Source organism: Ruditapes philippinarum, unplaced genomic scaffold, assembly GCF_026571515.1.
Source record: "Ruditapes philippinarum isolate M1 unplaced genomic scaffold, ASM2657151v2 ctg4563_1_1_1_1, whole genome shotgun sequence".
Taxonomy (NCBI): Eukaryota; Metazoa; Mollusca; class Bivalvia; order Venerida; family Veneridae; genus Ruditapes; species Ruditapes philippinarum.
The window spans coordinates 42,308-57,728 of record NW_026866083.1 but is presented as its reverse complement, the minus strand read 5'-3'; the positions used below and the strand labels follow the sequence as shown (position 1 = coordinate 57,728).

At 31.3% G+C, this 15,421-nt stretch overlaps 1 protein-coding gene across 1 annotated transcript in view; it reads left to right on the top strand.

The window, feature by feature from the left end:
• The first annotated feature begins 265 nt into the window (after positions 1–265).
• LOC132731271 (uncharacterized) overlaps positions 266–15,421 on the top strand; it is a 53,535-nt gene continuing 38,379 nt past the window's right edge. Inside the window, exon 1 of the mRNA XM_060717427.1 lies at positions 266–404. Within this exon, the coding sequence (XP_060573410.1) occupies positions 323–404 (82 nt within the window). The 5' untranslated portion in view covers positions 266–322. The remainder of the gene's footprint in view (positions 405–15,421) is intronic.

The following is a 15,421-nucleotide window of genomic DNA, read 5'->3' as shown; positions in this document are numbered from 1 at the left end:
ATTACGTATCGTTAATGCATTGTTAATGACTGTACACAACTATACAACTTTTTTCCAATTTCTATTACCATTGATCTAAGAGATTTGAATATCCGAACGAAACAAAATTAAAAAACGCATCCGGTCATTCATGAATAATTATTCCAGCGGAAATCTTTAAGTATCCACGAATTAAATATAACATAACTCTTGAGTCATCAAGTAGTTGTATAATTAAAGATCGGACACAAGATATAAGCCATCATTTCCTCTCTTATGTGTTTATTATTCACATGCAGTTTAAAATCTAGACATTTTATATATATATGTATTTTATGCCTGTATGATTACAATGAAAAATTTCATTCGTTATTCTTTCGGGTTGTTTGCAATCGTTTTGGAAATATGCGCTATCACGAAACCGAGTAAGTAATCTATCATTTTTAAAATAGAAATGCTATTTTAAACTATTCTATTGCTATATTTCATATTTATGGTAAAACTAATAATGATGGTGTTGATAATGAAAATGATAATTCTGTCAATATCATTGGCTATGTGAAAAACGTTTCGGTTACCGTGATGACAGTGATGATTATATGTTTGCATATTCTGACACTGGTCATGTTGGTGGGTGAATCATGAGGATTGAGAGATGATGATGACGATGTTTATAATTGTGATGTTGATACTCACGATAATACATAATCATATAGTGGCAGTTTGTATTATTTCCAATGATAACAAAGGGCAATCTTAATGATTATGATGACTTGGGTGCGGGTAACGACGATGATAATGTGTTCAGTTTTTGATGAAAACAGTTCCAAAGCTGTGGTTTTTTTCATCGATGTTCATTGAAAAAATGTCAAAAATTATCAAGGCAAAAACACAACATATTGATAACAACATATAAAAGACACACTTTCTGACGTTGTGATTAAAGCTAGATAAGAACAATGGACATCAGCAGACGACATGAAACGAGAATCCGTGTAAGACATGGGATCTTCCTGTTCACAATTACGCAGATAGTCATTTGCCTGACGCTACAGTGGCAGATGTAGCCAATTGTTGTCATGCTCGGATCGAATTACTAGTATATATGGTCTTGGACGTCAATTTTATTGATTCAATTCAGCACATTTGGATTTTTTTTCGTTTATGAGTTTATGAGTAAATGTTGAAGGTTTTGTGATCCCTCAAAATTCTGATTACTTGGCATTTTTAGTATTCTGATAGTTAATATTTGTAATGTGGTAGTTTTTTTTTAATCAGTTTAATAGCTTTATAAAATGGCATTTTTTTCTAGAGTATAAGATGCAATTTTCTTTTCAATTTCCTATTGTAAAAGGTTGTTTATTGATCTTACAGCAATTTTATTAATCTCTCATATTTTGCGTTCGCAATTACACGACTAGGTCTGAGGTGCTGAGGTCTTTCAATGCTCTGGCTAGGTCTGGTGATTTGTTGTTGATCAGGATTTCCAGGACTGATCGTGCGTTGGTGAGAAAGACCACTGAAGAGAGATTCTGACGAGTCTATCATCATGGAGACTGCCTTCATGAGTGCTTCAGTCTGTTCTGGAGTTGTTGCAATGCTTCCAGTGGCCATATGGTGTGTTATTCGATGGCCTGATTGGTGTATGATGAGAATACCAGCCCCTCTGTCTTTGATTGATCTTGTGGCTGACCCATCCGTGTAGACATGGGTCCACTTGTCATTAACGTAGTCTTCATTGATCATGACAAGCGTAAGACTCTTTCTGATACCCGCTCATTATTGTGTACCACTTTCAAGCTGAGGGATGTCGATTTCACCTTAATGCCAGACGTATAACTATTCTTACGGTGGAATTCTCTGCTTTTAATCAACATCAATTTTCTTTTCCTTATTTTAGAAACCATTTCAATCGCATACTGATTTCAACATCCGGTCGAGTATTTTATCGGTACTAGAAGTGAAATGTTGTTCTTTGAGTTGTTTCATTAATTTTATATCAAAAAATTTTGATCTGAAATTGTGATGTTGTGTAAATGATGATGTGTATATGATGATAAAATGACATTTCGTTCCTTTTTGTACGATGCTACGTTCTTTTTCATGTCTTAAAGCTATTTTACAGGCAGTAACAGTTTGAGTAAATGTGGAACTTTAAAAATTGAACAATCTGCTTAACTAGAAAGGAACCTTACTGTTACATTGACTCCATACTAGTATGATTAAAATGCAAGTCTGGAATGGCAATATGCACGTAAAAAAGTTTCATGGTTCACTTGACCTTTGTCATACAAATTCACACAATTTTATGAAGATAAATCTTATCATAATAATCTTAACGAATTTAAATTTAAGTAAATCTTTCCTTGCGACCCCGCTATTTGGCGTGTTTTCGCTCCGCGTTCTCGCCGTGTTATTTCTTAAATCTCGCTCCGCGCCTCCTCGATGTGATGCGAACTTCTTTTATTAAACTTCATAAACCCCGCGCCCCCGCTTTTTAGCGTGTTTTCGCTCCGCAAGCCCGGTCCGCCTTTCTTAACCGCAAGCCCCGCCCGGCATTTTGCTTGGATAGCGGGGCAATGACATGAATGGCACTAACCAGTCACTTTAAAAAAGTAATAATTGTCCATATTAATTAATTATATACAGAGTACTTACAATAAATAGGGATGCATTTTTCAATTTTAAATGTGTTTGTCACATTCTTAGCCTTTAAAGCTGTTTTTAAGGAGTACTTCAATTTATAATTCTTACACGAGTATTTTTTTTCTCAATTTTCCCCTTAGCGATTATTGTACTTGGTAATGCAATGAGAATGTTTGTTATGAATTGTAAAAATGACTTGAAGACAGTTTATCCAATAAGTCAAAAAATACCGAAAGTAAGCCATTTTCGCGAAAATTGGAAAAAATATCCTTCGCTACAATATATTTTTAAACCATTGTGCAATTAACTGTTCAACAACATGTATAGACAAAGTATTTATGCTAAATTCTGTCTGAATGATTTAATCATAAAGGATTTAAAGATTTCCAAAAAATGGAAGTTTGGCCGAAATGAAAAATACGAAATAAGGTTTATCCAACGGAGTAATAAAAAGAACTTACTTTATAACATTTGAAGTTTTACTGCTTGCATAGATAGGTTAAATAAGAAAACGTTCTATCATTGAGATTTTATGAAAGAGTTCCCTTGTTTTTTCTATAAACGAAAAACAGTGTTTGGAGCCTAAAAATGGCATTATTTTCACCGTTTGAGGTCTCAAAAGGGGGGACAAAAAGCCGTCAAAACCCGCTTATATGGGGGAAAGGTTAACAAAAAATGATAAAAAAACCTTGGAATTACCAAAGATTTAGATTTTCCATGTCAACACGTGGTCTCACACCTAATTTTGGTGAAAATTGTTGTTTTGTTACGTTTTGTAAATTTTAATTTACCATTTATCACATGTGCACATTGTGAAAAATGGCCGTTTTCATTGAAAAGCCTCCTGTTAAAATTTCAAACTGCTATGAAACTAAGAAAAATGCTTCAATACTGATGAAACTTGCCACAAATGTTGACTGAAAGATAATCTCTGTAACAGCAGGCCTCGACATAAGCGGTGGTCCATATGTCCGAGACCACCTCATTTTGGCAAGGACTACCTAATTTTACAGGCAACTGGTCCGTTAGACCACTTGAATTTTCCAAATGATGCAGGGCTCATCTAGGAGAATGGTTATTTGGTCGGAAAACGTGTTCTATAATTATTGTTTAAAACCATTTCTCCGATGTACAAGTATATGTTCATTCATCTCATAAGTTCAAAAAGATCTTAAGACATCCCTAACCTTTTATTAACTCGCTAACAGTGTAGTTAATTATTTTAATAATTAAAGTATAAAATTCATTCAAATGTCTCTAGTACTTCATTGAATTTATAACATTTTAACACTATGGAATATCGGATAAACACATAAATAATGGTGCCAACAAAGGCAAAGGAAAAATTAAATATCAAGTAATCTTTGGCTACTATTTTAAACGATCAGGGATCCATTTTTTCTTGTTTAAAGTACTTTAAAAGGTTATAAATACTTTGTTAAAAATAAATAAATTTCAACAAACAAGCATGTATAATAAATATGTGAGGAAGATAAGCTCAATTATAATGTAGGAGTTTTTCTGTTTATCATTAATATTTCATTGTTTCAAAGACAAGAAAATAATAATTAAATAGTGTAATTAAAAATGTTAATCTATAAAAAGCAATTATTATTCTTATCAGATGTACCAGGAAACAGCAATGAGTATTTGAATAACAGTAAGGAAATAAGTCATTCACAAATGGTTTCACTATTCCCTAACTTGAGTTGCGGAAGTCACTTAACCAAAGTATGAGTACTGTCATGTATCTTTCAATGAGATAATAAATACTAAATAGGATTACAACGACTTACTAAAATAGCAAATATACATGTTTTCTTCAGTTATTATAAATCTAATAATAAATATGTCTCTGTCACCAATTTTAAGTGTAATTCTTCTAATTCTGAAGTTTCTTTAAAAACAAATGAGTAAATAAAAAAGATGGACCACCTGTGTTCAGAAAGGACCACCTGAATTTTGGATCCAGTGGTGCGGCATACCACCTGCTGAAAAAGTTAATGTCGAGACCTGAAGAGCATGCTCAATCTTATGGCAACTTGGGGACGTCTCAAAATTGCGAAAAATCACTTTTTTGCATTGTTTTTTTCCATCAAGACTAATTTCAAAGTGCTGCTACTTCTGCTTTTCAGCGTTGGTTACACATTACCTTAAGATTTTTAGCCATTTTTAGCCTGTCACATGTCCAAAATTCTCTTGGCGTTGAGAAAGGCTGTCGCCCCCTTCAAACCCAAAAACAAAAGGGGACACGTTCCCCTTCTGGCAACAGAATGGGGCACATCCCTCTTCTGGCAACCCTCTGATGAATCATTTCGATGGGGGCCGTGCCAAAAAAGTGATCACTTTTTCGACAACATTTCTCAAACAAAAAACAGTATTTCGAGCCTAAATATGGCATTTCTTTCACTGTTTGATGCCTCAAAACGAGGGGGCCGTCCAAACACGCTTAAATGAGGAAACAGGTTAATCTGCACATAAAATTTTGTATATATTTTGGTTCTTGAATGTTTTTACCTTCTTAAAATTTAAGTATAATTTACTCAATATTTATATATTTTCTTGAACTACTTTTGCTTATCTGGAGGCGTACAGCTTTAAACGTTAAATTAATCATCATTTTATAACTCAATTTTTTGTAATTGTATGAATGAGCTTTATTCCATTTGTGGAATTAATTTCGATTGCGTTCTGTCTACCTTTAAACATAAAACACTTTTTTGCGCTTAAAACATTGATAAATCAAAGTATAATTGTTTAATCATCTTATCAACGTAACTGTTCTATAAATTTGCCCTACAGTTGTGGTCATGGATATTCTTAATTTTTAAATATTGTAAATATTTTAGTAAATAAATATTTTAGTTGAACCACAAGTGCTTCTCCAACTTTTAATGAGGAAATTATCATTTTAATTTATATGTACACTGAAATCGTTCTTTATCAGCATAAATAGTTAAAAAAAAACAATACCAATGGTTAGTTGGTTAGTTTTGAAATTTAGTAAACTTTCATACCTCAAGTGCATTTTATTCTGAGTCAGTCAGTATTAAGTACATTTTGTAGAAAAAGAAAAACAAAAACCAAGGTTTCCTTCTTCAGTATGACTTTACATATAAGGCATGAGGGTAAAAACCTTGACGTTCTTTCAAAAGCAACACAACAGTAACAGAATATTTTAGAATATATATTAGGGTGGAGATAGAACACTATTGTCATAAAATAATCTTTGATATATATCTATTATCGTGCGAACAGGCTTATTTTATCTCTTGAACTAAATATAAAGGTTAAGTCCAAAAAGGTTGAAATTAAACACATACACATACATCGACGTAGTTCTAAAGAAATCCAAGTTATAACTTTATCATGTTCAAGTTATTCCAAGGTTATAAGAACTTTCTGTTTGTTTTTTCAAAACATGCATATTTGCAATTAAGTATGTATATTCAAAACATTAAAGATATACTATGGTCATCTTTGTATAGGATAATAATATTGTAGAAATTTATTGAAAGCTTGTAAATTTCTTCATGAATATGTCTTATATGAGTCAGTCTACTATAACCTATGTTTCTTCTTTCTATTACTGTCAATTTTCTGTCTATTCTTATAAAAACTGTCAATTTTTGTAATGACACATACTGTTGATACCTGTACTTTGTATAGTTTAATACGTAACATATTTTCTCTGTGTGTATTAAAAAGGTGTTTATTTAACATTTCTAAATATCCATATATCAAATTATTTTATATATTTAGATACACCCATTACACGATCTCCACTACAGTTGACAAATGCCTACCAGAGAAAAAACCTACGATGACATCAGAAAAATGACAATTTCAAACATCTGCTACCTCCTCTATTATAAAAGTGAACTTAATTGAAGAATACATGGAACCTTCGAGCAAAATTTGAATGAAACTAATATTGTATAAGATAGTAATTTTATGGCATAATATAGTAATTCACTTTGTTTCATCCATTTAATTGTCAAAATGCCCCCATATATGTAATATCAAATTGCTTTGAAAGTATAACGAATAAACATTACAATTTATGGGGGTCTTATATTCCTTTATACATTTTAAGCAGAAATAGGCAAGGAGAACATTGGTGGAGAGCTCACTATTCAAACTTTAAAAAAAACGGAATACACTTTGATGCATACATGATCTTAATGACAAACTAAATGCTTTAAAGCACATTTCGCAGAGCCATAACTTGTTTGGTTTTCCGAATCGGTCTTGCAGAGAAATTGCTCGTAAGTATTTCTAAAACATAATTATTTATGTCACTTTCAACATCAAAACATTAAACATTTCAGCATATAAAAGAGTATATATATGTTTCTCAGTTATTTCTATAAATATAAATAGAATGGTTCAGAAATGTAAAACTATGTTTGTGCCAAGCTCATATCATTATAATGAGGAGAGTATTCGAAGGTGTGAAATTGAACACTGTAATTCAAAAACATGTTCTCTTATTGGGTTAAATTAACTGACCATATTGCATTACTCATTAACCCATCCTCGTATAACAAACCTGCATGTATGTATTCTGTTTATATATCTCTGTACTTCTTATACAGTTATTGCCACATGTTTCTTTGATGTTGCTGTTCTTTTTTGCCTTATCACTAAAATAACAGAATATAAATAGCACATGGGTTTGTGGGTACACAGGTAAATATGCACCACAAGTTTGCTGTATGTTTGGTGCCCTATATGTTTTCCATATGTAGAACATATGTGTTCCATGTGTTTTGAAAAACATGTGTTTAAGAACATGTGTTTTTCATATGTAAGATTAACATATGTAAACAGGACCATATGAAAAACATGTGTCGACAAACATATGTTAAACTCATGGTTATCACATGTTTTTCGTATGAATATGTTTTCATATGTTAAATATATGTGAACTTTCATGTGTTTTTCATATGAAAAATTATGATTATATATTCTGCAAAATTTACAATTTGAACAGTCTAAATTAGATTCTACATGATTGTACATAAATTCTTAAAAGACTCTTGGTTAACGAAGTGTCCCCTAGGGAGTGACCTTGTTAAAATGTTCACTCAATAAAATCTAAATTATACCTAGTGTTTAAAGATCCTGTATGTTGAAACCACAGTTGTTTGGCGCATTGATTGGTCACTACACTCACCCCCATACCCACTATACAACCCTCTTAAAAATGTCAAATGCATATGTCAAATGCATACATAAATATATATTGACTATCATGTTACAAGTGAATATTTAAAAATATTATTTGTTTTGAAGCTTAATAAATCCACTGACAATGTGAAAAGGTAAAACAAATAATTGTATATTATATTATATATATGTTGTAATTGAATGCATGTACTATATAATTGATGCTATGATTAACCAACCTCTTATAACTTTTAAATGAAAGTAAGTTCGATAATTTAGGTACCAGTTAAAACATGAGATGGTTAAGAAACATTATCTTCTGTTTGGATGTATCATACAATCACGCAGACCGCCTCCGTGGTCGAGGGGTTAGAGTCGATGACTTCTAATCCAGTTACCTCTCTGGCGTGGGTTCGATCCCCGGGAGATGCTTTGGTAGTTTAGCTTGCAGTAAGGTAGTCTAGTACTGGTGTTACTCTCCAGGAACGATGGTTAGAAAAACTACCCGCCTATATAACTGAAATACTGTTGGAAAAAGGCGTAAAATGAAACAAACAAACATACAATCACGCAATTAAACTTCATTAAAAATAAATCATTATAAATGAGATTGATTATAAAGACGTATCTTTAAGTAAGATACTCGGCCGCAATAAAACTACATAATTATGTTATTTCGTGATATATTAATATGTTGTTTGTTGTGGGGAAGGGGGTGTTGTTGTTGTTGGTTTTTTTTACATATAAAAATCTTCCCATTAGTTGCATACAATTGACATAACAATTTCTTGTTGCTAAGAAGAAAACAGCATTTTGTCAGCATAGAAATTATAAGCATATTGATGTCTCTTAAAAGTAGGGCAACTTATATTTCATATTATTTATTTAACTGTCCCAATTACTTGTTTGTATGTTTGTCTTTATAAATCTTTTTACCATATGCAATATTGTCAGTATTATAAAAAGTGTCCTAGTTTTCTTTCAAACCTAAATTATTTATTAACTAATCATAAATGTTATAATAAAAAGCAAATACTTTATAGGAGTATCAAAAAACACAATGAACATTTATTTCTATAAACCCACATATATCGACGACATGTATGAAACGTATACTTATAATGATTTAAGTATAAGACCGTTCACTTAGCATTAAATTTTCTAAAGAAATTATTGTAAAATAATATGTCGGTGATCCATTTTCTCCAATTTACATATACATATATGTGGTTCCATTTCTTCTGGATACATCGTCTTAGTACAAATAGTAAACAAGGTTAAAAACTTCCAGAGTTAGAACTTCTTCACTTATACTTCTTATCCATATTTGTGAAGACAAATAAAAAAATGACGTCTCTAAAACATACAAAGCAAAATAAGAATCTCATTACATGTTTTTGTTTTTTAAAAAAGCTGTGATAAAGGGTGGGTTGGTGTCATATAATCATGTCGTTCTATCAGTGTGTCAAAAGCTCCGAAAGTGATTACATTCCGTTACGTACTATTTATACTAGTGTACTTTCTACGCAACCCGTATGTAAAATATTGCCGCCAAAATTGGCGTTTATTTATAGTCTGTGTTATCATAAGCATTAGTTTAATATAATACAACCATAAAGATTTACATTTTCGTAACGTTAAAATATATTTATGCTTTCTCTCATTTCATTTAACCAAACATAAAGTGTTTATTATCAAATCATTTGTTATTATGAATAATAAACCCTTTATAGGAGTAGCTATGACACACTGAATATTTAATTCGATTAAAACAGTTCTGGAAACAAGATTTTATGATACTGATCTTTTCATAATATCACCTTCCCACACATAATCATCTTAACGTAAAGAAATTCATCTGAATAAAAATTCTTTACTTCCTTTAGAAATATCACATTTCAATACAAAATTCTAAATATTTTACTGGAAAAGTGAGATTATTAGTTCTACCAGTAATTACGATGTTCCCTGAAGGGCGGCATAATGTCTGTCTGTCCTTCTGGACATTCTCCCTGAGTTAAAGTTCTGTTGCTTTTATTTGCTTTTCTCCGATATAAAACCCAATAAGCAAAGCTTTTCATCACATAAGCAACATTATCCCCACAAGTGCAAGTCTGTACGCGATGAACACGGATATTCATCCCATAATATCACTTGAGTCCGAACGTCCGGTCATCTTGTCAGCGCTTCATCTCAAAAATTGCTTTCGAAATTTCAGTAAAACTTTACAGGATTGTTAGTCAGCATGCCTAGTCCGTCCTGCATAATATCTTGATTTTCCGCTGGAATGTTTTTGAAACAGTTATGGTCCCTTTATGTTCATTTTTAGTAAAAAAAGCCTTTCTGCACCTCATCAACAGTGAAACTTCATTAGGTTATTGTGTGCATACAAGCCTGGTTGTGCATACTGTCTTCATATTTTGTTTGCTTTTGTTAGCACAGTTATAGCCCCTTAATGTTTTCTTTTTTTTCATTTATTTTAAATTTCAAAAACTTATAAACACAATCATTCACATTTACATAGAAACTCCACACAGAAAAAAAGTAAAAACAAAACTTTCAAAAAATAAAGAAAGAAAAAGAATAAATCTTCTTAAAAAACTATCATTCTTACACTAAACAAACACACACACACACACACACACACGCACACGCACGCACGCACACACACACCAACACACCCATGGACGCACGCACACACGCACAAGACAGGGGAAAAAAGACAAGTGAATCAGTTTCATTTATTTTTTTTACGTTTTATGGTTTAATTAACATAATATTATTGTTTTAGTCATCAGTATTGTTTGTTAAAGTGTTAGATAATTTACTCCATTTTTGTTTGTACGATTCAATTTTATCATTTGACAGTGCAATTGCTTCTTCAATCTGTATCCTTAACAGCAAAAAGTTTTTAAAAATATCAAAAGTGGGCTTTCTTCCTAGATATTTCATTTTTAAAATGTAATATTTCATTAGAATAATGATATAATTTACTACATTACTATTTATATTGGTTGTAAGCTCTCCAAAAAAACACTGTTTCTTTACTGTATGAAAAATGAAATTAATGGATAAGAGAAAGGAATGCAAGTTTGACCATAAATTTTGCACAATATTACATTCCCAAAATAGATGATGAAGTGTTTCTAAACAACTGCAGCAAAAATCACACAAACTTGAATTGCATAGATTATATATGAAAAGCATAGTGTTTGTTGCAGTAAGTCTATGGATGAACTTATACTGAAAATTTCTTAATGTCACATCTATAGTACATTGTATTGGTATAGTATATATCTTATTCCAATTCAATTCTATATTTATTTCTTTTTCCCATTGCTCTTCATTTTTATTTTTTACCTTCTCATCATTTTCAAGTTTGATATTATATAAAAGTTTATTTATTGTTTTGGATTTTTGAATATTATTGAGAAGCGTATCTTGTTCTTCCATATAAGTTGTGTTACTTTTTAGTTCCTCAAGGTATTGTTTTGGTATATTGTTTATAAGCATAAAGTATCTTAAATAATCAGCATTTTCTATTCCGTAAATGTTTTTAAAATCATCATATTTATAAAAGGCTTTTCTCCTATAATCATAAAGATGTTCTATATAAAGTAGGCCTTTATCATGCCATGTTTTATAATAAACCAGTTTGTTGTCAATTTTAATGCTAGAATTATTCCATACTATGTCTTTAACATTATCTTTGTTTTTATTGTGCTCATGCTGAATGTGAAACCAAGACGAAAGAACATTAGTCATGAACGAATTATGTGGATATAGATTATTGATATCATTTTTTGAAAGATTACATTGGAAGATAAAATTATTTCCATATTGCTTTATCTTGTGCTTTACAAAAATTTTCCATGAACTCTCATTATCTTTGTTTATATACCTTTTTACCCTGCTTGCTTTTACTGCATTTAGATAATATGTAATGTCTATCATTTTTAGTCCAACATTATTTATATTAAGTTTTAAAGTTTTGCGTTTTATTTTTTATGGTTTTCTGCCCATAGAAAGTGAAACATCGCTTTAGTTAATTCTTTCATCTTATCATTGGATGGGTTTGCTAAAACCGAAAAAGGATATATTAATTTTGGCAATGCAAAAGTTTTATCACTATTACTTTTCCCATTAACGTAAGCTTTCTGTGTTGCCACTGCTTTAAGCAATTAAAAAATCTTGAATTTAAGGTTGTAAATTTATGTTTGTATTTTTCTTGTACTCTGACGAAAATAAAAAACCTAATAATTTTGCTGAATCAGATATCCACTTAAATTTTCTATTTTTGCAATATTCAATGTAAGTATCTTTAAATGACCCGACTCGTAATATTGTTGATTTCTTTAAATTAAGGTTTGAACCGGAAATATACTAAATTCTTTTATCACATAGACAAGTTTTTCGAAAGACTTAACTGAACCATCGTTTACGAAAGTTGCATCATCTGCAAAGAAGGATTGTTTTATTTCTTTGTCCTCAACTTATATTCCTTTTATTTCACTATCTTTTTCTATGTAATTGGATAAAATTTCTAAACAGACGATGAATAATGATAATGATAAAGGACGTCCTTGTCGAACACCCCTTTCTATGGTAAAAGGTTCTGAGAAATGACCATTATTTACAATAATACTTGAAATATCAGTGTAAAAATGTTTGACCCATTGTATAAAATCTTTACCAAAATTGAACTTTTGAAGAGTATTAAAGAATATGTTTAATGTTATCTAATGTTTTCTAATAAAATAAGCTGGTCTACGCTACATCTTAAAACCGCTGAATGGATTTTAGTGAAACTACAGGAACGTTTTCACCATGCCTAGTAATGCATAATTTTTGCATTTTCTGCTTGAATTGTTTTAGCAAAGTTATGACCCCCTGAATGTTTTTTTTTTCAAGTGTAATAAGCTTGTCCGCTCTTCATCACCAAAACCGTTAGGGGATTTAAGTAAAACTTCACATCATTATTTGTCAAAAAGCCTTGCTGTCCATAATGTTTATATTTTCTGTTTGAATATGTTTAGGCACAGATATGGTATCTTAATGGTCGTCTCGAGTAATAAGCTTGTCCGCCTTAATGGTCAGTTAACAAGTAAAATAAGCTCCAGGCTTCATCTCTAATACCTGGGGAATGGGAAATTTCAGTGAAAGTTCACAATATTTGTTTGTCGACATGTTGTGTATGGTATCCTGATTTTCTACTTGATTTTGGGACACAGTTATGAACCCTAGATGGTCAATTTTCGGGTAAAATAAGCTTGTTCGCACTTCATCTCCAAAGCCACTAGGGGAAGATTTCAGTGAAACTTCACCAAGTCTAGTTGTAACAGCACTGTAATGTTTCATTAAATTAGCATTATCCATCATCTGCTCCAATATCATGTGGGAAATTTCAGTGAACATTTTATAAAACTGTTTAAATGATGTCATGTTTTTCCAAACCTAGTTGTGCATGGTGCCATGATTGTATGCATGATTTTTTTTCCCGCAGTTATGGGACCTTGATGATGTTTCCTTTAGCAAAATTTGTTTAACACATTTAATGGGATTTCAATGAACTTATAGGTGTATTATCAAAGGCGATCAGGCGTATATAACTGATATTGTGGCATATATTATGGATTATTTTGCCAAACTGTCCTTTCGGGGGCATACGTCACTCTTCATATACAACTTTTGTTTATATATATGTCTGCTTTACTAGAATCAAATAACGTTTTAGCCTGAGTTTCGACGATATCGACGTTACAACCCTTGAAACTAACAACTTCATCAAAACGCACAAAACTTGCATAGGAGATAAAACACATAATTATAAATAATAAATTATACAGATTTTCATCCATTCATAATTTTGTCACTTACATTCTTATATGTCTTTCATGACACTCGACTTACAAGGATATTTGGGCCCTGAAATTCCATGTACCCATGATAAACTGTATAATATGACATTCATTTTATAAATAGACGAAAATTTGGTTACTGTAGAGAAATATTTTTTAAAGAAACAGCAAAATGAAATTTTTTGGAAATGAAAAAAAACAAAAAAACGCTTCATTTGCATCAAAAGTAGTAAACTCGTTAGGAAACAAATATGAATCGCTCACTTTAGTTATTTACGAAAACGACCACCAAACAATTAGCTTAAATATATACATATGTATAGATAAAACACTTTACATTAAAATGTAAACAAAAATTTACGTTTAAATATGTTTATATCAAGTAACAACGTCCCTATTAAGCAAGAACAATATAATCAATGATCATCACAAAAACTCCGTTAAAGCGTTAGTAAGGTATTTATACGTCTTACTCTATTTCCGATTAAGCATATCAAGTAACAACAATCTATGATTAACAAAAATGTATTTCCTATTAAGCAGGAACAACATGATCTATGTCCATACAATATCTTCCTATTTAAACAGGAATGACATAACAAATTTTCTTCACACAAACTGTTCCCTATTAAACATGGACATCATTTGTACATACAAATCATTCCCTATTAAGAAGGGACAAAAATGTTCATCGCCAAGTATTCCCCATTTAGCAGGGACAACATATGCTCATCAAAATCTGTCATATAAAGCAAGGCCCTTTACCTCATTAACACTTGTTTTGACGGCGTTTCAACCCCCTCCCAATTTTGAGGCCTAACAGTGAAACAATTACCCTATCTAGGCTCAAAACACTGTTTTTCGTCTTGGAAATGTTGTTTAAAAACATGATCACTTTTTCGTCATCATAATCATTTTCAGAAAAAGTAGCAGCATATTAGCGGCAGCGTTGTATTTATTAAACAATATCGAAATCACAAGTGAGGTCACCCGAGTTTGACTGCAAAAAAAATATGAAAGACTTTATAGCCAGTAATATAGTACTCCACAAAGATAAATCTAATGATTAACCTAACTATTTAAGGCGGCTATTTTACCAAAGCTCATTAACAAATGTTTGTTTTTCAATAAAGTCTTAAGACCGGTGACATAATAAACCAATAAAACAAGTTTAGATCAAGTTTAGTTCACAATGCATAACTCGAACATCGTTTGAAATTGTTTAAGACAAATTATAGAATTTCCTGTACATAATGTTCTACCCACAGACACTTGTTAAGAAGCGAATATAAGGTTTTATAATGGCATTACTCCAGTATATACTATTAAAATAATTGTATATACTGGAGTAATGCCATTATAAATGCCTTATATTCGCTTCCAAAAAAGTGTCTGTGTTTCTACCAAATTGATAATGGAATGGAATTGTGGTCTTTTGAGTTTTACATTTTTCCTATTAACTTACAGTCACGCATAAAAAGTGGTATAGCAGGACGGAAACTGTTTACTGCAATTGATATACATGTTGCGTAACATGTTTACAATTTAATCAAACATTTTTACCCTTTATATAATTAAAATCATTCACTTCACAATCCCTGATCCCGACATAAATCGTTTTCCTCATCAGCGCACGTGTATATGCTCTGGTACAGAATTTATTTTGCAGAAAATGACATTGGTGACCTACTACACCCCGCACAATCGCTAACAGTTTTCCATCTACAACCCGTACACATCCGTGCTAGACTTTGTACACAAGGCAA